This window comes from Felis catus, chromosome F1 (genome assembly GCF_018350175.1).
Source record: "Felis catus isolate Fca126 chromosome F1, F.catus_Fca126_mat1.0, whole genome shotgun sequence".
NCBI classification, from domain to species: domain Eukaryota; kingdom Metazoa; phylum Chordata; class Mammalia; order Carnivora; family Felidae; genus Felis; species Felis catus.
This window is the reverse complement of record NC_058384.1, coordinates 27,895,180-27,922,041: the sequence shown is the minus strand read 5'-3', so window position 1 is coordinate 27,922,041 and position 26,862 is coordinate 27,895,180. Positions and strand designations below refer to the sequence as shown.

The window sequence follows — 26,862 nt, the reverse complement described above, 5'->3', positions numbered from 1 at the left end:
TAAAATCATTGTTTTTCTATCTATTTAATTTTTTTTCTGTTATTCATTGGAGAGTTGTGGCAGCTAAACATTGTTGGGTTTTGAACTCCTGATTTGATGGTTTGGGGATGGAGAGAGATAGTAATATTAAATATGTACATGGGAGAGAAATAATAATTCTCTATTAATACTTAAATATTCACATCAACAATAGATTTGTCTTTATTTTAGAAATATTAAAAATATTAAAAATATTAAAAATGCGTTGTTTAAATGCCAAGGAAGTATAGTTGTTGTCTTTTTTTTTAAGTTTATTTATTTATTTTTGAGAGAGAGAGAGAGAGAGTAAGCAGGGGAGAGGCAGAGAGAGGGAGAGAGAGAGAATCTCAAGCAGGCTCCACACTGTCAGTGCAAAGCCCGACCTGGGGCTTGAATTCACGAACCATGAGGTCATGACCTGAGCTGAAATCACAAGTCGGACACTTAACTGACTGTGCCACCCAGGCACACTGGAAGTCTAGTTTTTTAAAAGATTGAAATTATTCTCCTCTAAAAAAGGTGTTTTTCTTTCCTTCTATTATAGTCTTTACACAACTTTATCGGATACTTGAATTTGAGTTTAGAATAAAGGAACATTCCCTAATTTTGTCCTTACTGCAGTAAATCTTAGGAATGAATTTAGGATTTTCATACATTGCTAACAGTTCATATTTTGCAGGGGGTCATATTGGAAGAGCAGAATCTGATCCTAGATTGGATGTTTCGCATAGACATCTTCCACGAAACTCAGAACGTTCGAGAAGTAGAGCTCGGTCTGAGACTAATACAAAGAAATTAGCTCCATCTCTTCCAGATAATAAACAGGAGGACAGTACTGCCTTAAATAAGGACTTTTTACCTCTTGAAATTCGTGGAATTCTTGATGACCTACAGCTGGATTCTACAGTTCAGGCTGCAAGGCAAGAAATAGGAGAGTTACAGAATCCGAAGTCATCAGCACCAGTACAAGCTCCTAGGAGTCACAGCCCAGTAAAAAGAAAACCTGACAAAATAACAGCTAATGAAGATCCCCCTGTTATTTCCAAAAAGCGCCACTATGACACAGATGAGGTACGGCAGTACATTGTTAGACAGCAGGAGGAAAGGAAGAGGAAGCAAAATGAAGAGAAGAAGGCTCAAAAGGAGGCCACCGAGCAAAAGAACAAACGATTACAGGAGCTCTATCGGAAACAGAAAGAAGCCTTTACTAAAGTCAAAAATGTGCCTCCTTCTGAGCCATCAGTAACCAGGCGACTGCAGGAAACTTACTCCAAATTGCTACTAGAAAAGACCTTGCTTGAAGAGCCGCCTCACCAACAGGTCACACAGGAAACGCAGGTAATAGTAGTGTCAGAAATACAAAGGGAAGTCAGTCATGATTGGAAAAACCTTATTCACCACTTTGTTGCCATCATTTCGAATATTCAGACAGACGCCCAGACGGTATTTAATAATGATGATCTTTTCGTGAAACTTATTGTGTGTGAAGAGTGATTTGATAAATATGATTAGAAAGAAGTGCTCAGTTTAGCCTTTCCTAGAGTGAGTGTTCCTGATTTCTGTTCAGCTCATCATTGTTGTTAGTTCCATCCTTGCTTAGTTTTCACTGTGTTACTGAGCATAAAGTTAGATGATGTTCATAAAAGCCTAGTTTTGTGATCTGTGCGGAACCTAGAGAATATCCTATTGTATGTGATGATTTTACGAGTATTGCTCTTGTTTTAAGAGTAACATTCAGTACGTGCCATGTACCTACCACAGACTGTGTTAAAGGCTTTGTAGGGTAAAGCTTCACTAAGTCCTCACAACTCTGAGAAGGTAGTACTATTACTATTTCTAGACGAAAAAACTGAGGTTTAGGAAGAGTATTATTTCCTTCAAATTACACAGTTAGTATTAGGTGCCCTTCTTGGATTTCAGATGCAATTTTGCTGTTAATTGTAATGGCTGCTTTTTAAGACAAACTGAATTTGGATTGGTTTTATTTTAGGAGAAAAAAGCCCTCACATTTCATGAATCTTTGTAAATTGAAGTGAATTAATATTAGTCTTATGTACTCCCTGAATATATCTTTGGGATGCGGGTCAGATGAATTTGCTGTCCTTTTCTCCTAGACCAGACCAGGGTATCAACCTTCTGGAGAATCTGACAAAGAAAACAAAGTCCAGGAACGTCCCCTAAGTGCATCTTCCAGTAGTGACATGTCTCTGTCAGAACCTCCACAGCCTCTTGCAAGGTAAAAAGGGGAGAATGAAGTATGATTAAGATTCTTTCCATGAAATTTAGTATAGTGGCCTAAGCTCGGTGAATTCTGTTGACTGACCTTCCTGTGTGAGCAAGAAGTTTATTTAGAAATTGGTTAGTATCTTCTGGTGGATACTTCAGCATGGTGTACATCTGTACTTGCTGCATACCCGATTCTGTTGTTCACTTTTACCTGTCCTTTAATATCCAACCTAAATGTCAGTTTCTCCCAGGGATCCGGCGATTGGAAGCACTCTTGCTTTCTCTGAACTAAACACGCAATAAACTTTTGCTGGATGAATGAATCACAGTGAAGTTAATATTTTAAAGGATTTGTGGTGAATAATTTTCAAAAGGCACATCTGTGTCCATTACTATTCAGAATTTCTTTAGATGACTCATTCCATTTTATCCATCATCCCTTTCAAAAGTTGTATTTGGATATGCATATGAACACGTGAACAAGGGCTGGATTGCTGATCAAGGACTATTTTACTTGTTTGCTTAAAATTTTTTTTCTTGCTGTAATATATTGTTTGCAATGAAGTAAAAAAAAGTATGCATGGAATTTGAGGGGATTTTGAGTTTATATGGTTTTAAACAATTTAAAGTAACCATTTTGAGAAGAGAAGCATTTGGAACTCTTTTGTGAGAATGCACAAATAAAGATCAAATCACATCCTAATTTGGGTCAGTATACGTGGTCCTTTCACCTTATTGCCCCCCCAAAGAATAAAAATGCTGATAAGAATAGCTAACATTTATTGAGTACTTGTTAGTTTCCAGGCACTGATCTACATACTTTGCATATATTAGCTTATTTCTTCTTGCAATTCCTTGAGTTGGGCATTATTGTTATTCCCATTTTACGGAAGAGCTAATTGAGGTCTAGAATTTAATTAATTTTCTCCAAGATCAAAACATTAGTGGTGGAGAGGGATTTGAACTTCAGTCTGATTCCAGAAACTCTGTGCTTTCAACCACTCTACACACTGCCTCCCAATAAGTTTCATATGATTTATTTAAAGTTGTAAATAACCTTTCAAATTTCAAGCATAAATAAACTTTAAATTTTTTTTTTTTTTTAATTTGAATACCTTCAGTAGGTGTATTCTTCAGTTCATCTCAGCCCCATTATTATTGTCAGACATAGTCTTCTGGCTTCATGTCTTCTGTTTTACCTTTCCTGAGTTTCCTTCTAACTCTAAACAAGTTAGCCAGTATTAAAAACAAATCAAACGTAAACAGATCGATTATTGTTAGCTTGCACATGTTCCTTTCCTTTTTTTTTTTTTTTAAGGTTTATTTATTTTGAGAGAGAGCGAGTGTGTACGAGCAGGGGAGGGGCAGAGAGAGAAGAGAGGCTGTACTGTCAGTGCAGAGCCTGATGTGGGGCTCGATCCCACGAACTGTGAGATTGTGACCTGAGCTGAAGTCAAGAGTTGGATGCCTAACCAGCTGAGCCACCCAGGCACCCCTTGCCTTTTTTTTTAATATCAAATTTCTTCACCTTGAGATATGTAATCTTGTGCCTCCACCATCCCTTTACCCATTTCTTAGGTTCACCATTTCTGTTAGTAGTCTCACCATATCTCAGTTACTTTATGCTTGGAAGCGTGGCATTACTTTTCCACGCCCTTTTTGCCCCATGTTCTTCATTAGCTACGTGAAAAACTCCAAATTACGTACCTGACCCTGAAGACCTTGAAGATCTAGCTCAAAAGTCACTTCCCTTGGCTAGCAGAGTTTATTGTTTTCAACATTTTTTGTTTGTTTGTTTGTTTTTTATTTTTGGGACAGAGAGAGACAGAGCATGAACGGGGGAGGGGCAGAGAGAGAGGGAGATGCAGAATCGGAAACAGGCTCCAGGCTGAGCCATCAGCCCAGAGCCTGACGCGGGGCTCGAACTCACAGACCGTGAGATCGTGACCTGGCTGAAGTCGGACGCTTAACCGACTGCGCCACCCAGGCGCCCCTATTGTTTTCTCTCCATACTCTATTGAACTTTATATGTCTTTATGTTAGTACTTAAGACATTGTAGTTTAGCTATTTTTTAGTGTCTCATCCCTGCTAGATCTTAGAAACTAAAGAGTAAGGATTTAGTCTTAACTGGATTAAGTCTTTCCATTTTTGTCTCCCCTGTGCCTCTATCATCAACATAGTGCCTGGCACGTAATTGGCATTGAAATACTTGAATTTAAAGATCTTGGATTTTTACTTAGCAATATCTTTCATGTTTATAACTTCATTTTTTTGGTTGTTCATTTGTTTTTAAAGTTTATTCATTTATATTGAGAGAGAGAGAGACACAGAGAGAGGGAGGGAATCCCAAGCAGGCTCCTCCCGATCAGTACAGATCCCAATGTGGGGCTCAAACTCATGAACTGTGAGATCATAACCTGAGCTGAAATCAAGAGTCAGATGCTTAACTGACTGAGCCACCCAGGTGCCCCTATAACCTCCTTTGTATCCCCATTACTGCCAGCTTAGTTTGAGGCCTAATAACCTCACACTTCATATTTTGTGGCATAGAATCTATGCATGAGTCTTCCTTCATTCCCTTTTTATAGCAGCCCTTCAACACCAAAGATTGCTATTATACAACCTCTAACTAAACCTTGCGTGACATGCTTTCCATGCTTCTCAGTTCTCTTTTCACTCTGCTTCCCCTCCTCCAGGTAATTCTTTTATTGTATTTACTTTGTAAGGCTTCCCATTTCTCCATACTAGTTTGGTTGCAGCCTGTCCAGATAACTTTGAATCATAATTTGATTTGTTGGGTTAGCCATGCATCCTAGCTTTCTGTCATCTGTGAATTTTATAAGACTATCTTTATGTCATCATCTAAAAATAATGGACAAGACCAAGAACAACACTTCAAGTTATTTTTTATAAGCATCTTCTTAATAGTTCACATTGAGCTTTAATTGTTTTTTATAATATCTCTAAATATACAGAATGTCCATGGTCTGGAAATGTAGGTGAATTATATAATGTCATCTAGGACATCTTTGTTTGGTTTCTCTATTTTATGGACAACCTTCTCTGTATTGTATATTCATAATGGGTATTCATAGTTTTGCATTGGTATTCATGGTTTGATGTTCATTAATTTTTTTATTTTAGAATGAAATTATAGGGGTGCCTGGCTGGCTTAGTTGGTGGAGAGTGTGACTCTTGATCTTGGGGTCATGAGTTCTAGCCCTATGATGTAGAGATTGCTTAAAAATAAAATCTTGAAAAAAAAGACATCATAATAATCTCCTTGTTTCTTCAGTATGTACAATGTTACACATAAACATTTATTAAATATTTGTTGATTAGAATAATGACTCATGCCTATGTTAGTAGTTAGCAACCTTAAGCATTTCTCTTTTATATAACATTATTTTTGAATTTTTTTTTTAATGTTTATTTATTTATTTATTTTTTTAATTTTTTTTTCAACTTTTATTTATTTTTGGGACAGAGAGAGAGAGCATGAACGGGGGAGGGGCAGAGAGAGGGAGACACAGAATCGGAAGCAGGCTCCAGGCTCTGAGCCATCAGCCCAGAGCCTGACGTGGGGCTCGAACTCACAGACCGCGAGATCGTGACCTGGCTGAAGTCGGGCGCTTAACCGACTGCGCCACCCAGGCGCCCCATGTTTATTTATTTTTGAGAGAGACAAAGACAGAATGTGAGTGGGTTAGGGGCAGAGAGAGACACACACACACAGAATCCCAAGCAGGCTCCAGGCTCTGAGCTGTCAGCACAGAGCCCGACGCGGGGCTCGAACTCACGAGCCGTGAGATCATGACCTGAGCCGAAGTCGGACGCTCAACTGACTGAGCCACCCAGGTGCCCCATATATAACATTATTTTCAAAGGAAAGGGTAGAGCCAATGTTGTAAAGAATTTTGTTCACAGAGTTTTAAAGGTTATAAAGCCTTCTCTTTAATTAATAGTTTAAAAAATATGTCTTAGTTGAAGAAAGCAGTTTGCATGATGACATTCCATTTTTATGAAAATAACAATGCCAGAACACAACACACACATAGAAAAATGTTTGGAAAAGATATAATTCTAAATGAAATATTAATAGTGCCTATTTCTCATTGTTTAGCTATGAGAGATCGCTGTCTTTTTTATCCTCTTTGCCTGTCCTTTTTTTTTTGGTGGTGAGTATGTGTTACTCTTACGAGAAAAAAAAAAAGAAGTTAAAAAAACTGGTGGCTTAGTCATGAGTTACTGTCTTAACTAACATACTGTGACTTTCATTTCTAGAAAGGACCTGATGGAACCTACTTGGATGCAGCCTGACAGATTGAGCCCACGAGTCCACAATTCTCAACCACAGCCTCTTACTGGAACAGCTGGAAATTTACTCTCCCATCTCTTGAGTCTAGAGCATGTAGGAATTTTGAATAAGGATTTTGAATCTATTTTACCACCCAGGAAGAATCATAATATGGCCTCAGGGCCATTAACTTTTACACCTCAACCATATCTGACCTCACCAGCTGCTCATCCAGATGCCTTGTTAAAACCTAGTGCCAGCCAGTATAAAAGTAAACTGGATCGTATTGAAGCCTTGAAAGCAACAGCTGCTTCTCTGTCCAGCAGGATTGAAAGTGAAGCCAAGAAATTAGCTGGGGCTAACATTAACTATGGGTCAGTATGGAGCACTGAGTATGATGTACAGCGAACACCCCAAGAGGATGGATCTTGGACGAAGGCTCCAAGTCCACCTATGAAAGAGGATACTGAAGATGTTTTCTCTGCCCGAATTCAAAAGATGATGGGAACCTGTGTATCTCATGCAACTTTTGATGACGATCTTCCTGGTGTAGGCAACCTTAGTGAATTTAAAAAGCTTCCTGAGATGATAAGACCTCACAGCGCCATATCAAGGTTTAGAATGCGATCCCCCGGTCCCAAACCAGAAGGGCTGCTGGCACAGTTGTGTAAGAGGCAGACCGACTCTTCTAGCTCTGATATGCAAGCTTGTTCTCAAGATAAAGCCAAATTGTCTCTTGGCTCCAGCACAGATTCAGTCAGTGAAGGGCCTCTTCTTAGTGAAGGGAGTCTCTCTGAAGAAGAGGGAGGCCATGATGGACAGCCCCCGTTGAAGGTAGCAGAAATCTTAAAGGAAAAGGAATTTTGTGCTGGTGAAAGAAATGGTTATGAACCCATCAAAGAATTTCAGAAGGAAGCTGAAAAATTCTTGCCACTTTTTGGGCACATAGGTGGTACACAAAGCAAAGGACCGTGGGAAGAATTGGCAAAGGGAAGTCCACATAGTGTCATTAATATTTTTACAAAATCCTATCAGTTGTATGGAAAAGGTGAGAAAAATAACTAAGCCTTGTGCTATTTGTATGTTAAGATAAATCATTTAATAATTCTGTACAAGATAATACTTAAGTACAAATTTTCATTATTCATTATGAGGATAGTGGGGACTTATTGTCTAAATTAGTCTAAGTTAATCTAAATTATCTGCAAGGTTTCACTAGAGTATTACAATTTAATCTTTAAAATTTCATTTTTTAGTTGTTACTGTCATGAACCATAGTTGATAGGTAGTTGTAGAAATTTTGGTCTACTTCATAGGTGGTGTTTAGGATAGGTATGTGTCAAATATACACTAGGTTTTCTGTGACCATGGGTATGTATTTAGATAGAAAATAACTGTATTTCCTAATACAGTGATTGGTGAGTCATTGGGAATATAGTGGTCAAGAACTGAGGGGCAACTGTAGTAACATTTCTAATACGGAAACTACTACTGCTTGTTAAACCTAATTTTAAAAATATTCAGACTTGGAACAGTAATGTAGCTATATATTGGGGTTGTGAAACAATTAACTTCTAAAGTTTCTTTCTTCTCCCTGATAGACTCAATTCCTTCAAATCCCTTTCTCTGTTCTTCTACTGTAGGTGGATGCTACTCATTTTATGCTAACATAACCTTAGAATTTCCAGTTCAGAGAATGAGGCTGAGCCTTAAGTCAGCTATTGATATCTGTGGGTTTTTTATTTCCATTCTACACAGTGAGCAACTTATTTGATAAGTGAATTGATTTCATCTGTTCATTTAGGCTTAACTGGGTATTGCAGTGCATTTTTCTAGAATTCGTATTTAGCTACTTTGTTATGATCTTGTGCAGGCCTGTTACATGCTGTTGGTCTCTTTTGTTTAACATTTATTTCTATATTAACACTATTTCTATATGGGGTATTTTAAAAGTATTTTTGATGAAAGCAAAATGCTTTTTATTTTTTAATTTTTAAAAAATTTATTTATTTATTTATTTATTGGGGGGGTGGGGCAGAGTGTGAGTTGGGGAAGGACAGAGAGAGAAGGAGATACAGAATCTGAAGCAGGCTCTAGGCTCTGAGTTATCAGCACAGAGCCTGACACGGGGCTCGAACCCACGAACTGTGAGATCATGACCTGAGTTGAAGTCAGATGCCCAAGCGACTGAGCCCCCCACGTACCCCTCAAAATGCTTTTTAAACAATACCCGCATTTTTTTGTAAGAAAATTGTGTTTTTTCTTAAATCCTTTTAGATTTTCATTAAGATTTTATAGTTAAACTGAAATACTTAGAGTTGAAATGATATCTTACTTAGGATTTGCTTCCAAATAGCCTGGGGAGGGGAGTGAGAAATGAAGGGAATAGGAAGTAATTCTTGAAGCTGCGTGATGGATTCCTTGGTTTCATTATGCTATTTTCTCTACTTGCATGTTGGCAAATTTCATTAATAAAATGTTTAAAATGTATTGTTAGATATAAAGATAAATTGAAAAGAAGCACTAATAAAAGCAAACTAAAACATTCCCTAAATCCACTTTGTTAATCCCCATCTTGTGGAATGCTTTGCTGGTAGTTGTTTTGTTTTTGTTTTAAAGCATATTTCAACTACTGCTTTTGACAGGGTTTGAAGACAGGTTGGAAAGAGGAAGCTCAGCCTCGCGGCCTTTAAATGCCGTCACGACCCCTGTGAGCAGTGTTTCATATGAAGATGACTTTGTCTCCTCTCCAGGGAGTGGGACTTTGACAGAAAGACAATCAGCTCTTGAACCTAAGTAAGAAAATGTTGACAATATGGACTAAAATCCAAAGAGTGAGAAAACTTTACAAATGAGAACTGTGGTGTGACTCTTACTTTCCTTTGTTTGAAGACACAGTGTAGAGGCTGCATAGCATAGTACTTATTAAGAGCATGGGCTCTGGATCCAGACTGTCTGGGTTGAAATCCTGGCTCTCCTGATACTAGTTGTTTGTCTTCAGGCATACTGTTTAACCCTCTCTGCTTCGGTTTCCTTCTCTGTAAAATAGGGGAAAAAAATCGTTCCTGCCTCATAGCATGTTATGAATATTCAGTGAAATAGAAAGTACTTAGAACATGGCCTGGCACATAGTAAGCAGAATGTAAGTTGTTAAATCAATCTGCGAACCCCTGGTAGAGGAGGATGTTGGGAAACTATCTCATGGTGTACTAATGTAAGGGGATTAAGAAATGGTTTTCTGTGATAGAATTGTGGATGACCCGTTAGATCCTTGACTCCATGATCCCAAGTAAATCAGTATTTATTTTTTCCTAATTGGGAGAACGTCTAAACTCTTGCAAGCCTTTGAAAAATTATATTAATCATGTTAATATAGTATTATTAATTAATTAAGTTAATTCTTAATTGATACAATAGATACTATAGTATATAATATATTATAATATAGTATAAAACTATACTATAAAGTTATAATGTTAATATTTATTAGACACAATGTACAAGGCACTGAGAGGACTGAGGGGACTTTGCTTGTATTAACTCATTCTTACAATAGCCTGATGTCGTAAGTATTATTGCTACTATTCCTGCTATAGAGAGGAAACTGAAGCATCCAGGTTATGTTACTTGTACACAGTCCTATAGTGAGTGAATCAGACTTTGCCAGGGAGAATTTCCTTCCTAAATCTTGCTACCATGTAAAGTAGTCTGTAATTACTCACATTCAATATCACATTCAATATCATTTTCTTCACATATTGTAATCCACATAAAATTGTTGGATGATGTTTTGAAAATTAGTTCTATCTGGTTAGACTAATGAAAATAAGTATTATTAAAATTAAAGTGGGCAAAGTCTAGTTTTAAATTTTGAACTCTAAAGAAAAGATTAAATTACTTTTAAAGTTTATTTACTTAGAGAAAGAGAGCACATGCGAGTGGGGGAAGGACAAAGAGAGGGAGAGAGAATTCCAAGCAGGCTCCATGCTGTCAGTGGGGAACCCAGTGCGAGACTCGATCCCACAAACCATGAGATCATGACCTAAGCCAAAACGAAGAGTCGGATGCTCAACTGACTGAGCCATCTAGGCACCTCTGTATTTTTACTTTTAAGTGTCTGAATTATCCATTTTTATTGGTTTCACTTCAGTAGATAACTCCCTTAGATTTTTTTCAGTAATAAGTTAAGCCATGGGGAACAATCTAAACTTATGGTAGTAAGAAACCAAAACAGGAAAGTGGAAGGTTGTCTTTGATTATGGTTATATTCTCCTTGTGATTAAATAGATTTTAAAATATCTACAGTTTTAGTGGTTTTAGGGTTTTTTAGTCATTCTTTAACCACTATCGCTTGTTCTTTGGCAGTATCGGAGCTGGCAGTGTGGGCCTTCAGGAGGACCATTGTAGCAGAAAATCTGCCTATGACCTGTCCTCTGTGGACATTACCTCCCAGCGCTCGTCAGGGGCCCAGTCTGCTGCATCATCTCGCTCATCTGCGTCTTCTAAAGGGAAGAAAGGAAAAAAAGAATGTAAGTGGAATTCTACATGGTAATGTTTTCTCTTACCAGTCATTTTGTGGTAGCGATCTAAAGGTATAATTTAATTCCATAAGAAGTTAGATGCATTTCTTTGTGATAAAACATAATTAGTTTTCATATTTTTTTGTCATTACAACAATGCCTTTTGATATATAACATTATAAAACCTTTGTTTAATACAAAAGGAATACATTTGCAATGATAAAAAATCAAGGATTATAGATGGATGAATAGTTGTAAAAGAAGTTAAGATTTTTAGTAAGATTCCTTCCAGACAATTTGTAGGCATATGTAAATAGGAGATGTTACATATATGGGGTCACATTTTTTTTTTACATGCTGTTTTGTTCTGTCAGTGGGTTACAGATACCTTTCTCTGTCAGTTAATATGGATCACCCTTTGTAATGACTATCTAATGTTTTATTGTTTTAATATTGTAATTTATTTAGCAGATTCCCTGTTCCTGGACATTTAGGTTATTCTCTATTTCTTTTTTCCATTATGAACACTGCTGCATTGAATATCCTTATAAATGTATTTTTATGCATTAATCTGGTTCTTTCCCGTAAGGTAAAATCCTAGAAGTGAGGTAATGGGGCAAGAAGTATGTCATTTTTAGAACTTGGATATATTTTGTGGCGCCTGGGTGGCTCAGTTGGTTTAGTGTCCAACTCTTGATCTCTGTTCAGGTCATGATCTCAGAGTTTCTGAGTTTGAGCCCTGCATCGGGCTTTTGCACTGACATTGCAGAGCCTGCTTGGGATTCTGTCTCTCCCTCTCTCTGCCATTCGCTTGCTTTTGCACTCTCTCTCTCTCTCTCTTTCTCTCTCTCTGTCTCTCTGTCTCTCCAAAAATAAATAAACTTAAAAAAAAAGGAATTTGGATACATTTTGCCAAATAGCCCTTCAGAAAGTTAATGCCACTTTATACCCCTAATATGAGAGCGCTAGGAGAAATTATTTCTTAATCATTAACCTAGCATAACTCTCTTATAGATTGTTCTGAAAGTTTTTGGTGGGAACATTAGACATCATTTTACCAACACTTGCCAGTGTCTGTCTTTTCTTATGAAATACTGATGCAGTCGGATAGGCTGCTTCAGAAGTGTTCTGATATAAAAGAGCTCCATGGTTCCATAAATTTGGGAATGCTTTTAGAGTGAAGTAAGCTTCTTTCCTACAGGATTTATCAACACATTTAATATGCCAACATGCGCTATTTATTTTAGGATGAGGCTTGAGGCAGCAGTATGAAGTATTTTCCAAATTTATTTGTTCACAGAATCGTTTCTTCCGTCAACATGTTAGGTCATTTGGATTCAGCTGAACACATTTTGGGATGTGCTGAACTTGCTCAGTTCTTTTATTTTGCAATTGTTTTGTTTTGTTTTTGTTTTTGTTTTTATTTTTTTTTATTTGAGAGAGAACATGCATGTGCATGCTTGTGCGGGGGGGAGGGGGGCAGAAGGAGAGGGAGAGAGAAAGTATCTTGAGTAGGCTCTATGCCCGGCACAGAGCCTGACACCACAGAACCCGATGTGGGGCTTGATTTCATGACCATGAGATCAAGACCTGAGCCAAAATTAAGAGTTGGACAAATAACCGACTGAGCCACACAGGCGCTCCTGCTTTCTTAGTGTCTCACCTAAGGTTACTAGCCAGTTGTTGGTAAAGCCTGGATAATGACTTCTGACTCCCAAATCCAGCTTACCTTCTACTATAATATACTATACAACTTAAAATATTATGATATATTAAATATGAGTATAAGCAATACTCATAAGGTTTTAAAAATGATCTAAAATATAATTAGATGAAATATAGGTAGTGTTTTGTGGAATTCATTTACCCCGATCCCCTCTTACAATGCCTTTAAAAAGAAGCAAACCCTATATAATGTACTTTATACTGCATCATGTAAAACTTAGTTTCTCCTGTATACCCAAGTTCTAAAATCAGTGTAATTTTTGTTGTATATGCTCCATCTAGTGGTGAAAAAGAGTGTCTGCCTGCTCATACAAAAATAATCTCAATAATGGTTGAAAGTCCTCGGTAGTTTAAAGTGATAATCATAAGAAAATATTTTTATCTTAATTTAACTTTAAAATATATAAATATACTCCCATTTGGCAATCTTTTAAAGTAGGGACAAATATTACAATTTCTAGTTGGTTGAAATCAAGAGCAAGTTTTAAATCGTGTGCTTATTTTCAAAGAATAAAGAATTAGTGAATAAAGAATAATGGATGAATTAAATTATAATTAAATTTATAAATTTAAATGAAAAAAGAAATTCCTTTTTATTATGGAAAAATTAGAGATACCCAGTATAGCAGCTTGCTTTTAGCCTAGGGATCATAAATAGGTTTTAGATTATAGAGTCCATTCTGATTGATAATTCCTTAGATCATTTGTGTGTTTTTAGCCCCCCCTTGTGATAATGTGATCAGCATATCTAATTCATGGTACACATCTTTACATAGCATCCTAGAATGAATCACCACAAATGAGGTGAAATTTTGGAGTCAAAGGGGAACAAAAATTATTTTTATGCATTTTTAAGTTGTCCTCCAGAAAGGATGTATCAGTTTGCACTCCCATGAAAACAATGAGTATCCTTTTCTGTATGTACCAAATAACACTCGGGGCTTAAAAATATTTGCTAATCTAATAATGAAGAAATGGCATCTTATTTGAGGTGGTTTGCATTTCTTTGATTGCTTGTTGGGCTTAATACTTTTCATATGCTATGGTTGTTTTCACTTTTTATTTGTTTATTTATGTATTTATGTAATTAATTAATTAATTAATTAATGTTTACTTTTGAGAGAGAGAGAGAGAGAGAGAGAGCACAAGCAGGGTAGGGGCAGAGAGAGAGGGAGACCCAGAATCTGAAGAAAGCTCCAGGCTCTGAGCTGTCAACACAGGGCCTGATGTGGGGCTCAAACTCATGAAGCTTGAGATCATGACCAGAGCCGAAGTCAAGACACTTAACCAGCTGAGCCACCTGGGTGCCCCTCATTTTTCCCCTTATTCCCCCCCCCCTTTTTTTAATGTTTATTTATTTTTGAGAGAGAGAGAGTGCAGCAGGGGAAGGGGGAGAGAGAAAGAGAGAGAGACAGAATCCGAAGAAGCAGGCTCTAGGCTCTGAGCTGTCAGCACAGGGCCTGATGCAGGGCTCGAACTCATGAACTGTGAGATCATGACCAGAGCCAAAGTCAGATGGTTAACCGACTGAGCCACCCAGGCGCCCCATTTCCCTGCTTTTTTAAATGTAACAAATACTTCTCCATGTTGCTGTTGATAAACACACATCACATGCACTGGACTTAAAGTCATGAGGCCTGTGTTTATGTCCTATTTCTGGTCTTTGATCATGTATCCTCCGGCAAGTTATTTAGCTTCACAGATTTCTAGTTACCTCGTTAGTAAGTTGAGCAGATGGTATTCAGTTCATAACATGTTTACAAGAGCGATAAAGTAACATATGGGGAATGCATTTTAAATTACAAAGTGTTATTTAAATGTTCAAGTTACTATTATCTATGTAATTTGGACAACTCTGCAGTTGTTGGAGGTTTAGGTTGAAATTTAAAAAATTTTAAAGTTGTACATTGAATATCATGCCTAATTTGTGTTTATTTCAATAATCTATTTAAGATACTCCTAGAAGTAAGATTATTCTGAGTTAGAAAATAAGACCAGTTTTATGAATCTGGTCTGTGGTTCTTGTCGTAAATTCTTCAAAATGGTTGTGTAGTTCAGTGGCATTTGATACCATTTTTCTCCCACTCCTGGGTTTTATCCTTGAAAAACTTCTTCTTGGTTACTTTTTCATAGAGATAGGGTAGTACTTCATTCTTGCTTAATATGCTTGTCTTTTTTTTACCATTTGGTTTAAGAACAATTTATTTTTTAACAGCAAGTGGAGGATATTAATGGAAGAAACTTCAGTCTCCTTAGATGGAAGCAGAAGGATGGACTACTTTATTTTATATATGAAAAATAACTTTTATTTTTTTTATTTTTATTTTTTTAAATTTTTTAACGTTTTTTATTTATTTTTGAGACAGAGAGAGACAGAACATGAACGGGGGAGGGGCAGAGAGAGAGGGAGACACAGAATCGGAAGCAGGCTCCAGGCTCCGAGCCATCAGCCCAGAGCCCGACGCGGGGCTCGAACTCACGGACCGCGAGTCGGTCGCTTAACCGACTGAGCCACCCGGGCGCCCCGAAAAATAACTTTTAAAAATAAGCCAGTTTTTAAATACTCTGACCTGTACATTTTATTGCTTTGTTGAAATCGAGGTATCAGTTACTTCTCAGGAGCTTCTAACATTGGGAATCAGCTTTATAAGAAATTTGCTTTACAGGGCTGGATTCACTCACTGGAAATGTTCAGAACTCACTTCTTGATGAGGAGAAAGTACACTCTGGCTCAGAACGTGGCTCTCATCAAGGAAAGAAATCTGGGACCAGTAGCAAAGTTTCTGTTAAGGACTTTGAGCAGACTCTTGACACTGATAGCGTTTTAGAGGATCTTTCTGGGCATTCTGTGAGGTAAAGTAATACGTATTTTATCCTGTAATTCATATTTAATTAAAGTTACAATATCTTTGATGTTCAGAGAATCCATTCAATAAATTGCTGTATTTTCTGAATAGCCTTTGTGGTTTGGTTCATAGTTTGAGTCTTTATATTTTAATATATGGTCATCTCTCGCCTAAACTATTATAGCCTCTCTTGGGAGTATTCTTCCTCTAGCACAATCCACCTTTCTATTCTAAATGCCATTGCCACAGTTGTTATGTTGACTCATCCTTTGACCAAGCAATTGCCCTCCTTAGGGTACTCTGCGAGCTCACAGCTACTCTGCAGATGAACTCCCAAGAACTTAACTTTACTTGAAGTGTTTCACTAGGCTGTCACAAACTATCTCATTCCCTTGGTCCATACATTCTTCTCATCTGTGTTCTTCCACTCTTTTAACACAACTACTTAGCATCCTTTTGTCTCATTGTTTATTTCTTCCTCAAACTTTTCTCTCCTGTTCAACTTACTTGATAACTCAAGCAGATTTTGACATCTCACTCTTCTATTGATTACAGGGCTTACATACTCTTTTTTTCTTCTTTTTAATATTCTATAGTAGACATTTAACCTGTTGCTTACAAATGACCTTCAGTTATTTCTTCATGTACAGTTTCTATTCCTTTGCCCACATGGCTTTTCTTTTCTTTTTTTTTTTTTTTTTTTCGAGAGAAAGAGTGGATACGTGGACATGTGTGAGCAGGGGAGGGGCAGAGGGAGAGGGAATCTTTTTTTTTTTTTTTTTTTTTTTTTTACTCTTAAAAAAAATTTTTTTTAACGTTTCTTAAGAGACAGAACAGAGTATGGGCAGGGGAGGAGCAGAGAGAGGGGGGGACACAGAATCCGAAGCAGGCTCCAGGCTCTGAGCTATCAGCACAGAACCCAACGTGGGGCTCGAACCCACAAACCGCGAGATCATGACCTGAGCCGAAGTCAGATGCTTAACTGACTGAGCCACCCAGGCGCCCCAAGAATGTGGAATCTTAAACAGACTCCACACTCAGCATGGAGCCTGGCACTGGGCTCAATCTCACAACTCTGAGATCATGACCTGAGCTGAAATCAAGAATCCACACTCAACCAACTGAGCCACCCAGGTGCCCCTGTTCACATGGCTTTTTATCCATTGCACTGATTTTGTCCTTCTGGAAATTTAAACCGACTGTATGCTTTTTCTAGTACAGTAGTGCAGTGTCACATACAGATAATCATTTTTAATGCTTTCGTGCTACATATCTTATATTGTTAATACCATCATTGCTGTATTTAAAATAGAATCTTAGTTTCTTTTTCATTGATTTTGGAATTCAGACAACTCCCTGTCTTTAGAGATATTCTGATGATTTATTTACCAAAATCTGTAAAGTTAAACATTTCTGAAACAGAATCCATAGCCAAATAAGTGTGATAAATGGTCCATACCATAGACTAGAACTCTTCTCCCCATGGAGATTCACAGTGGATAAAATGATTTGAAGCTTTGATGAAGAGTCCAGATTTTTAAAAAATGTTTATTTATTTTTGAGAGAGATAATGGGAGCAGGAGAGGTGCAGAGAGAGAGGGGGACAGAGGATCTGAAGTGGGCTCTGTGCTGACAGCAGAGAGCCTTATGCGGGGCTCTAACTCAGGAACTGTGAGATCACGACCTGAGCCAAAGTCAGACGCTCAACCAACTGAGTCACCCAGGCACCCCAGAAGTGTCAGATTTTTAAAAAATTATTTCACCCATTTTTTTCTTAGCTCATTTGGCTTAGTCACTCTCTGTCCCCAGCTCTTTAGCTTTCTGTTCTTTCTATTTTTGGGGAAACTTGTTAGTATCACTGGAACCATAGTTTTGGAAATACTAGTCTAGGTAAATCTTCTGGGCAGAGCAATAAAAATTCAGCTTATAAAACTGTAAGGTGAGGTTCAGGCAGAGTACTTGGTTTTGATATTGTGTTGTAATTCGTTCTTGGAAATCTATTAGACAGAAGTAATAAAATTCTTTTTATGTTCCATAAATGAAGTTGTCAGACTATTGGAAATAGTATTTCTATAAACCATGAATAGTAAATTAAAGGTCACGGTAAACAAGCAAGTGCCTCTTAAGACTGCTTTAATTCAAATATTTATATGCTGGGTGTAGGAGAAATGTCTACCTTTGAAAACTATCTCCTGGTTTTATTAAAGCTAAAAGTAAACTTGTTTTACTGTGTTAGAAATATGTTAACTGGGCTAACATGCTTTATGGAGTACCTTAAGTAATTTATTCAATAAATAAATGTTTAGTGCTTGACAACATCTTCTTGTTATGAGAAATAGTAACTTTAATATGAGCCAGATTTCTCAGAGAGGGACTAGACCTGTGCCTTCTGTTGAAATAAATACCTTAAGAGTTATTCCAGTCAGACTGCTTCTGAGGGATTACTTCATATTAGAAAGTTCAGGAAAGAACCGTAGCATTAAAAGGCGGATGGAAACAAATGAATATATATAAAGTACTTAAATATGGTTAATATGAAAGTAACTTTTTGCTGTGGCTCTGGGTTAAGACAGATAACAAAAGAGAAGTTTTGTCATTTGATTTTTAATACAAAATTATACTTTATTCTCTTTCAGAGATATTTTAGGACATTTTTTATAAGATAGGCTTGACTGACTTTACCTTTTATAAATAGCTATAATTTTATTGCTGTACAAGGTCTAGTATATTAGAAGGTTTTGCCTCCACTATAATAAGTGATTTATTATATATGTACATTGTAGAGGAAAGAGTTAAGTGCCAATTTAATTGAGACTCCTTTTCTATTTTATTATTTTGGGCAGGGTTTGTGCCTTGCTCATTCACCACTGCAGATCTGGCAGTTAGAGACCTACTCCTAGTCATTCACTCAACATGGCGACTGTGTTCAATGATTGAAAGCCTGAATCACAGCCTTTAAAAGCTAGCGTTTAAATACAGAATGTAATGCGTGCTGTTCTTATGAAATGTTTAGCTGGTTCTTGAAGTAGTTTTCCTTTCTCTAACATCTTTATAAAACAAAACTTCTAGTGTCTCGTCAGACAAGGGAAGATCTCAGAAAACTCCAACTTCTCCCCTATCTCCAAGTTCCCAGAAATTGTTGCAGTTTGACCTTCCAGGAACTTCACTGGAAAGATCTAAATCCTCGGTGATGATGCCTCCATCTGTGACAGGATTTAAGCCTAATGCACCTTTTACTGACACGAACCCTCCTGCCAGCAGAACGCCCTCAGAGATGGCCTCGGCACCAGGCAAGTAGATCCATGTAGTTGTAATTTCAAGTACTATTTTTTCCCCTTAAAATCCTTTTTCTTTCAGTCGAGCTGTAGGGAAATGTTATCTCAAGTGAATGTGATTACTTTTTGAAGTATTAAAAACTGTGCAGGAAAAGAAGGACAGATTCAGCAGTGGTGATTTTCCCCGTTTTGTCAGCATCAGTCGAACACACCTGAAAAATGTACATTGTACTATTAATTAAGTCACTGTCTTTTCCCACAGTGGAAAACAAACTCTTTTGGCTCTTAATTAATTAATTAATTAATTTAATTTTAGAGTGAGAAAGAGAGCGCGTGAGGCAGGGAGAGGTGCAGAGAGTGAGAGAGAGAATCCTCAGTAGCCTCCATGCTCCGTGTGGAGCCCCACCTGGGGCTCGATCCCACGACTCTGAGATCACAACCCGAGCCGAGATCAAGAGTCTGCAGCTCAACTGACCCAGCCACGCAGGCGCCCGCGTTTTGGGTCTTAAGACAAGAAATGAATGTCAGAAATCTGAGATGTTGCTTCACGTGAGCTTTTTTACGTTTGACAGTTATTATGCCTTCCAGGTTCTAAGCGCTTTTCTCCTGCTGGCCTCCAGCATCGAATGGCGGCAGAACTCAGTTACTTGAGTGCCATTGAGGAGTCCGTGCGCCAGCTCTCAGATGTGGAGAGAGTTAGGGGCATATCGCTGGCTCAGCAGGAGAGCGTGTCTCTGGCTCAGATCATAAAGGTATTTGTGGAGTTTTCTTCTTTAGCTTTCTGGGTTTTTTCTCTTTTCTATTTAAAATCGTTTCAGTGATGAGGTAGACAACAAAAACAGTAACAACAGCAACACACAAAACTTTATCCTGCCAAGTAGAAAAAAATAGCGTGACATACAGCACCTATAAATAACTGTGGGAAAACTATCACACAGGGTACTAAAAAGAAAACGAAACATCTGACATTTGGCAGCAAAACAGTAATTCGGTCATTCTCTCTCAAATCCTTTATTTTCCTTGTTCTCTGCTTTTTAAAATGACTGTGAACATCAGCTAATCGGACAGCTCTCAGTTATTGTCTTTTTCACTGACAAGTCAGAGATGACCTTTTATTCCTGTTTTTGCTTTTAATGTTTTATTTGTACCAGAAGGAAAAGTCTCTGAGATCCAGGTATTTGGTAAAGCCAGGATAATGTGCACTTTTCCTTAGCGAATAAGCATCTAATAAAGGTCTACGTAGTGTTCCTACATAAAAGTTCTGTTGGTTATCTTTAAAAAAAAAACAAAAACAATGAAACTTAGTGTTTACAATATACTAAAATATACAGATTTTAAGTGTTCCATAGTTTGATTGGTTTCGATCAGTATAACCACCACCCTAATCAAAATATAGAATACTTCTGTCACTTCAGAAAGTTCACCCATGGTCCTTTTTAGTTAATCCTCTCTCCTAGAGAGTTGCTGTTCTGATTCCTAATCACTGTGGTTTTATTTTTGCCTGGTCTAAAACTTCATATAAATGGTTATATACTTTGTACTCTGTTGTGTTTCGCTTATTTTATGTGGCATAATGTTTTTAAGATTCATCCTTGCAGTATCCATTGTTTTGTTTGTGTTGATTTTTGTCTAAGTAATATTCCATTGATCAGTGTAATGTAGTTTGTTTATCCCTCCTCCTGTTGATGTACATTTGTATTATTTCCAGTTTGGGGCTATTATAAATATTCCTGTTATGAATATTTTTTACAACTCTGTATTCAACATATGCTTTCATTTTTCTTGCTTTAATACCCAGGAGCGTAATTGCTTGGGTCAAGTAAAAGTGTATGTTTAACTTCGTATGAAACTGTTGCACTGTTTTCCAAAGTAGTTGTAACATCTGACTCTCATGTGAGAGTCCCAGTTGCTCCCTGTCCTTGCTGTCATTTGCTATTCTAGGCATCCTAGTGAGAGTGAAGTAGTGGCCCATTGTGGTTTTAATTTGTGTTTCTTTGATGACTGATAGGTTGATAATCTTTTTGTGTATTTATTGACCATTCTCACATTGTCTTTTGTGAATATTCAGATTTTTTGCCTATTTCATAATAAGGTTGTTGTTGAGTTGTAGGAGTTCTTTATATATTCTAGACACAGGTCCTTTTCAGATATATTTCAAGTACTGTTTCTCTGTCCTTGGCTTGCCTTTTAATTAAAAAATTTTTTTCTTTTTTTGCCCTTTTATTTTTAAACTGTATCTTTTGAAGTGCAGAATATTTTAATTTTAATGAAATCTAGTTTTTAATTTTTTTCTTTTATGGTAGTCCCTTTTGTTTTCTAAGAAATCTTTGCCTATCCTAAGATATTAAGGTACTGTAACAAAAATATTCTTTTATGTTTTTCCAAAAAGTGTTATAGTTTTGGCTTTTATATTTAAGTGTGTGAACCATCTCAAGTTAGTTATGGGGTGTGAAGAAGGGACCAAAGTTTATCTTTTCCTCCATGTAGATTTTCAGTTGTTTCATCACTATTTTCTTAAAAAGACTTAAATTACCTAGGTACCTTTATCAACAATTAAGTGGTCACTTATGTGTCGATCTGTTTCTGGACTCTGTCCTTTTCCATTGATCTGTTTGTCTGTCCTTAACTCCAGCACCATACTGTTTTAACATGCCTTTAGAGTGAGTCATGAAATCAGAGTGTAATTACTTCAACTTTGTTCTTTCTCAAGGTGGTTTTGGCCATTTTAGGTTTTTTTTTTTTTTACATTTCTACATAACTTTTAGAATCAGTTTATCAGTTTATACAAAAAAAAAAAAAAGAAAAGGAAAAAAAATGCCTGGTATAATTTTGATTTGAATGGCATTGAATCTATAGATGATTTCCAAGAAAATCTAGAAATCTCAATTAAGTGTAATGCCCAAGTTATGAAATCTTATTTAAAAAAATTATTAAAAAAAAAAGAATCAGATCAATTTGGGGGTAGACTTTATAGTTTTTTTTTTTTTTCTGTGCTATATAACATTAAAAAAATTTTTTTAATTTAATTTTATTTTTTTAATTTATATCCAAATTAGTTAGCATATAGTGCAACAATGATTTCAGGAGTAGATGTCTTAGTGCCCTTTACCCATTTAGCCTGTCCCATCTCCCACACCTCCTCCAGTAACCCTCTGTTTGTTTTCCATATTTAAGAGCCTCTTATGTTTTGTCCCCCTCCCTGTTTTTATATGATTTTTGCTTCCCTTCCTTTATGTTCATCTGTTTTGTCTCTTAAAGTCCTCATATGAGTGAAGTCATATGATACTTGTCTTGCCCTACTTTCACTTAGCATAATACCCTCCAGTTCCATCCACGTAGTTGCAAATGGCAAGATTCCATTCTTTTTGATTGCCGAGTAATACTCCTTTGTGTGTGTGTGTGTGTGTGTGTGTGTGTGTGTGTGTGTGTGTGTGTATACACACATATATATACCAATACCACATCTTCTTTATCCATTCATCTGTTGATGGTTATTTGGGCTCTTTCCATACTTGGGCTATTGTTGACAGTGCTGCTATAAACATGGGGGTGCACGTGTCCTTTCGAAACAGCACACCTGTATCCCTTGGATAAATACCTAGTAGTGCAATTGCTGGGCTGTAGGGTAGTTCTATTTTTAGTTTTCTGAGGAACCTCTATACTGTTTTCCAGAGTGGCTGCACCAGCTTACATTCTCAAAACTTTATATCTTAACAGTGGCATTTTCTAATTCATGAATGTGATATCTGTGTCTGCTTAGGTTTTAAAAATATTTCAGCAACGTAATTTTCAGTGTAAAGATCTTACACATTTAAAAAATGTTTTTAAAAGTTTATTTTACTTATTTTGAGAGAGAGAGAGAGAGAGAGAGAGAGAGAGAGAGAGAGAGAACATAGGAGGGGCAGAGAGAGGAGAGAGGGAGAATCCCAAGCAGGCTGTGCACCATCAGCACAGAGCCTGATGTGGGGCTCAAACTCACGAACTGCGAAATCATGACTTGAGCCAAAATCAAGAGTTGGTCACTTATCCTGCTGGGCCACCCAGGTGCCCCAAGATCTTACACATTTTTAAATTTCTTCCCAAATATTTTATGTCTTTTGGTGCTGTTGTAAATATTTTTTTTTTCCGATTTTATTTTGTAGTTGTTCCTTCCCAAATATCTAAAGAGTGTTCTTTGTGTGGAATTGTCCCATACTTCGCAAGAAGTTCAGCATTCCTGCACCTCTCCCAACAAATGACAGTAGTACTGTCCAGTCATGACAGCAAAAATTGCCCAGACATTTCCAAATGTTCCCTTCAGGAGAAGGGGGAGGGACTTATAACAACTATGGTGGTTATGTCACTGGAATGGAGAAATGACCCCAGAGCCATGTTTACCTAGGAATCCAAAAAAGCACTGAGTTTTTCTACCATTTTATGAATATAATTATAATTCTGGGCTTTCGTATTTGTGCAGGGCATTGTATAACTTTATATACAGCCTCACCACCTTTAGAAAACCTACATTTAGCACTATTCCAGAACCAATGAAAAAAATATAAATTTATAGGTAGCATTGTATGGAATAATGGAAACAAAGGGTCCTGGTGAGAAGGAGACCTTCTTTGGGGCAGCATTTTTATGAAACTGCTCCTTCACAGCCAAAATAAAGGAATCATAAAATTCTGAGATGTGAGGTGTTATCTTTATGTTCACACATAGGACATTTTAATCTCTTCTAAAGAGTTAGGTACTATCGATTTGGCTTTGAATCCAGCTTTTTAGTATGAGTTCTTAGTCCTGTGTGCCTTGGAAATTTTTTATATTACTACATTATTTGACACATAGTAGGTGGTCGTTAAGTCTTTGATAAATGATTTGTGTCCATCCTATTTGCTGTCTTTCCTTTAAGCTCTCATTGGTTGCTTCAAAAAATTTGTGTTAGGAAAATAGCATTACGTGTAATATAGTCACTGTGTTAAAATAGTTTAGCGTCTTAGAATTAATAGTCGATCATTTTTTTCTTTTGAAGGCACAGCAGCAACGCCATGAAAGAGACTTGGCCCTTTTGAAATTGAAGGCTGAACAAGAGGCTCTGGAGTGTCAGAGACAATTAGAAGAAACCCGAAACAAAGCAGCTCAGGTACTTATTTTTGCAACAGGTACTGGTTATTTGTACCTAAATTTGTATCTTTGAAATGGTGTTAGTATTCTTTTAATTATATAGGAGTATAAAAGAAAAGATGTAAATAATAGTGCTTTCATACGTTATGCCATATGGGGTAATTTCCTGTCACTTGATTCCTGTGAAATAAATTAGTCAGGATTTATCCCCAATTTAGAGAAGCGGCAACTGAGGTACATAGCAGTTACTTGTTTAAAGAAACCTCAACTCACGAACACTGGAGTTAAAAATTAAACTCCAGCAGTGGTTTTAAGACTCTAGATTTTAAGACAAGAAACCCAGATAATAGTCTAATGTTTTATTTTACAAGGCATTTGATCCATGAAACAATTTTACAGATTAAAGCTAATTTGGGGCAGGGAGAGACTGTGACATAACATAACATAAGCTCTCTTTTTACTCCTTTTTATTTTCAGGTCCACGCAGAATCATTACAGCAGGTGGTCAAATCACAGCGGGAAGTCACCGAAGTCCTGCAGGAAGCAACTTGTAAAATAGCTGCTCAGCAAACAGAGACTGCTCGCCTCACCACAGATGCAGCTCGCCAAATCTGTGAAGTAAGAGCCATTGAGAGCCCTTTTCTTTTTAGTCATGCTGAGTAAATTTGGTCTTCACCGTAATGGGTTTCTAACATCTAGCAAATATGTACTTTCTTTTTTTCAAAGATTTATTTTATTTATTTAAATTTTTTTTTTTTAATGTTTACTTTTGAGAGAGAGAGAGAGACAGAGTGCAAGCAGGGGAGGGGCAGAGAGAGAGAGGGACACACAGAATCTGAAAGCTTCAGGCTCCAGACTCCGAGCTGTCAGCACAAAGCCCGACGTGGGGCTCGAACTCATGAACCACGAGATCACGACCTGAGCCGAAGTCAGATGCTCAACCGACTGAGCCACCAAGGTGCCCCACAAATACATACTTTTAATCAGTGACTTTCAGTGGGAGCCATACACTATTGAATTAAGAGGCACCATTTATTGTAGTATATTATACATGTGAGTGATACAGACGCTGGAAAAAAAGATGGAGAAACTCTAAATGTCTGTCCTAGAGTAAGCTTTTAAAAAATATATTGACTTTATGAGGCATGGGTGGCTCATTTGGTTAAGTGTCTGACTCTTGATTTCAGCTCAGGTTCCAATCTCATGGGGGTGAGATGGTGCCCTGCGTCAGGCTCCGTGCTGGACGTGGGGCCTGCTTAACATCCTCTCTTTCTCCCTCTTCCTTTGCCTGTCCCCCGCTCTCTCTTTCTCTCTCAAATACATACATACATACATACAAAAATAAAATCTTTCAAATATATATACTGATTTTATGATGTATAATTTACAAATAATAAAATATACCCATTATAAGTACACTATTTGATGAGTTTTGATACATATGTAAGATACATTTGTCAAATAGATGTAGCTACCATATCTATATGTATATCTGTGTCTTTTTTATCTATCTATCCATCCCTATAAATGCCACCGTAATCAAGAAATAGATTACAGCTGACTCTTAGGACGCCGGGTTGACCCAGTGGGTTAGGCGTCTGACTCTCAATTTTGGCTCAGGTCATGATCTTATGGGGGGGATGAAGTCCTGTGTCAGGCTCTGCACTGTTGCGGAGCCTGCTTGGGATGCTCTCTCTCTCTCTCTCTCTCTCTTTCTCTCTCTCTCTCTCTCCTCCTCTCTCTCTCTCTCTCTCTCTTTCTCTCTCTCTCTCTCAATAAATAGATAAACCTTAAAAAAGAAAGAATACAGTTGACTCTTGAAAAACATGCATTTGAACTGTAAAGGTCAACTGCAAATTTTTTTGACAAATACCTTACGGTACTATAAATGTAATTTTTCTTCCTTAGGATTTTCTTCATAACATTTTCTTTCCTCTAGCTTACTGTATTGTAAGAATTATACATATATACCCAATTATACATATATACAATGTAGTGTATAATGTATATAATGTCCCAAATATGTGTGAATCAACTTTATGTTAGTGGTAAGGCTTCTAGTCAACAGTAGACTATTAGTAGTTCAATTCTGGGGAAGTCAAAAGTTATGCATGGATTTTTGGCTGCATGTGGATGTTACTAAAAAGCCACAAACCTACTGTGTTGGGTACAGTGGGATTGTGCAAATAAGTTGGAATTATTTTAAGAAAATTTTAGACAACACTAACAAAGATTTCAAAAACGCTTCAAGTTGTCAAGGCAGTGACTGAATAAATACCAGATGAGTAATACATGGAGCCTTCGCAGAAGTGCCTAATAATAGGGAAAACACTTGACATTGTAGGTCAGAAAACAGATAGGAAGTAGTAATTGAATTGATTCTTGAAGGAAGATTTAATTTTTGGTTTACTATGGCCTATTATATGACTTGAAGATTTTGTCTTAATTCATAGTGCTGTAACTGGATGAACCCTTAGAAATCATGTGCTCCATCCAACTCTTTGTTTTTATAAGGAAGCTATTGAGACTAAAAGAGTCTAAATGACTTGCCCACGGCACTTTACCTATTATGGCAGAATTAACTTGCTCTCAATCCGGTGACCTTTCTTTTTTTTTTTTTTTAATTTTTTTTTTTAATGTTTATTTATTTTTGAAGGAGAGAGAGAGACAGAGTGTGAGTGGCAGAGGGGCAGAGAGAGAGGGAGACACGGAATCCAAAGCAGGCTCCAGGCTCTGAGCTGTCAGCACAGAGTCTGATGCGGGGCTCAAACTCACAAACTGTGAGATCATGAATGACCTGAGCCGAAGCCGGACGCTCAACCGACTGAGCCACCTAGGCGCCCCTCAATCC

The 26,862-nt window shown here is 37.2% G+C and overlaps 1 protein-coding gene across 4 annotated transcripts in view; it reads left to right on the top strand.

The window, feature by feature from the left end:
- CEP350 (centrosomal protein 350) overlaps nt 1-26,862 on the top strand; it is a 154,853-nt gene that overhangs the window by 47,198 nt on the left and 80,793 nt on the right. For all 4 annotated transcript variants that reach the window (XM_023247840.2, XM_023247842.2, XM_023247839.2 and 1 more), the window contains exons 10-19: nt 698-1,356; nt 2,133-2,254; nt 6,530-7,590; nt 9,188-9,338; nt 10,908-11,071; nt 15,454-15,640; nt 18,703-18,923; nt 19,497-19,660; nt 23,920-24,030; nt 24,489-24,629. In XM_023247840.2, coding sequence (XP_023103608.2) covers nt 698-1,356; nt 2,133-2,254; nt 6,530-7,590; nt 9,188-9,338; nt 10,908-11,071; nt 15,454-15,640; nt 18,703-18,923; nt 19,497-19,660; nt 23,920-24,030; nt 24,489-24,629 — 2,981 coding nt within the window. The remainder of the gene's footprint in view (nt 1-697; nt 1,357-2,132; nt 2,255-6,529; nt 7,591-9,187; nt 9,339-10,907; nt 11,072-15,453; nt 15,641-18,702; nt 18,924-19,496; nt 19,661-23,919; nt 24,031-24,488; nt 24,630-26,862) is intronic.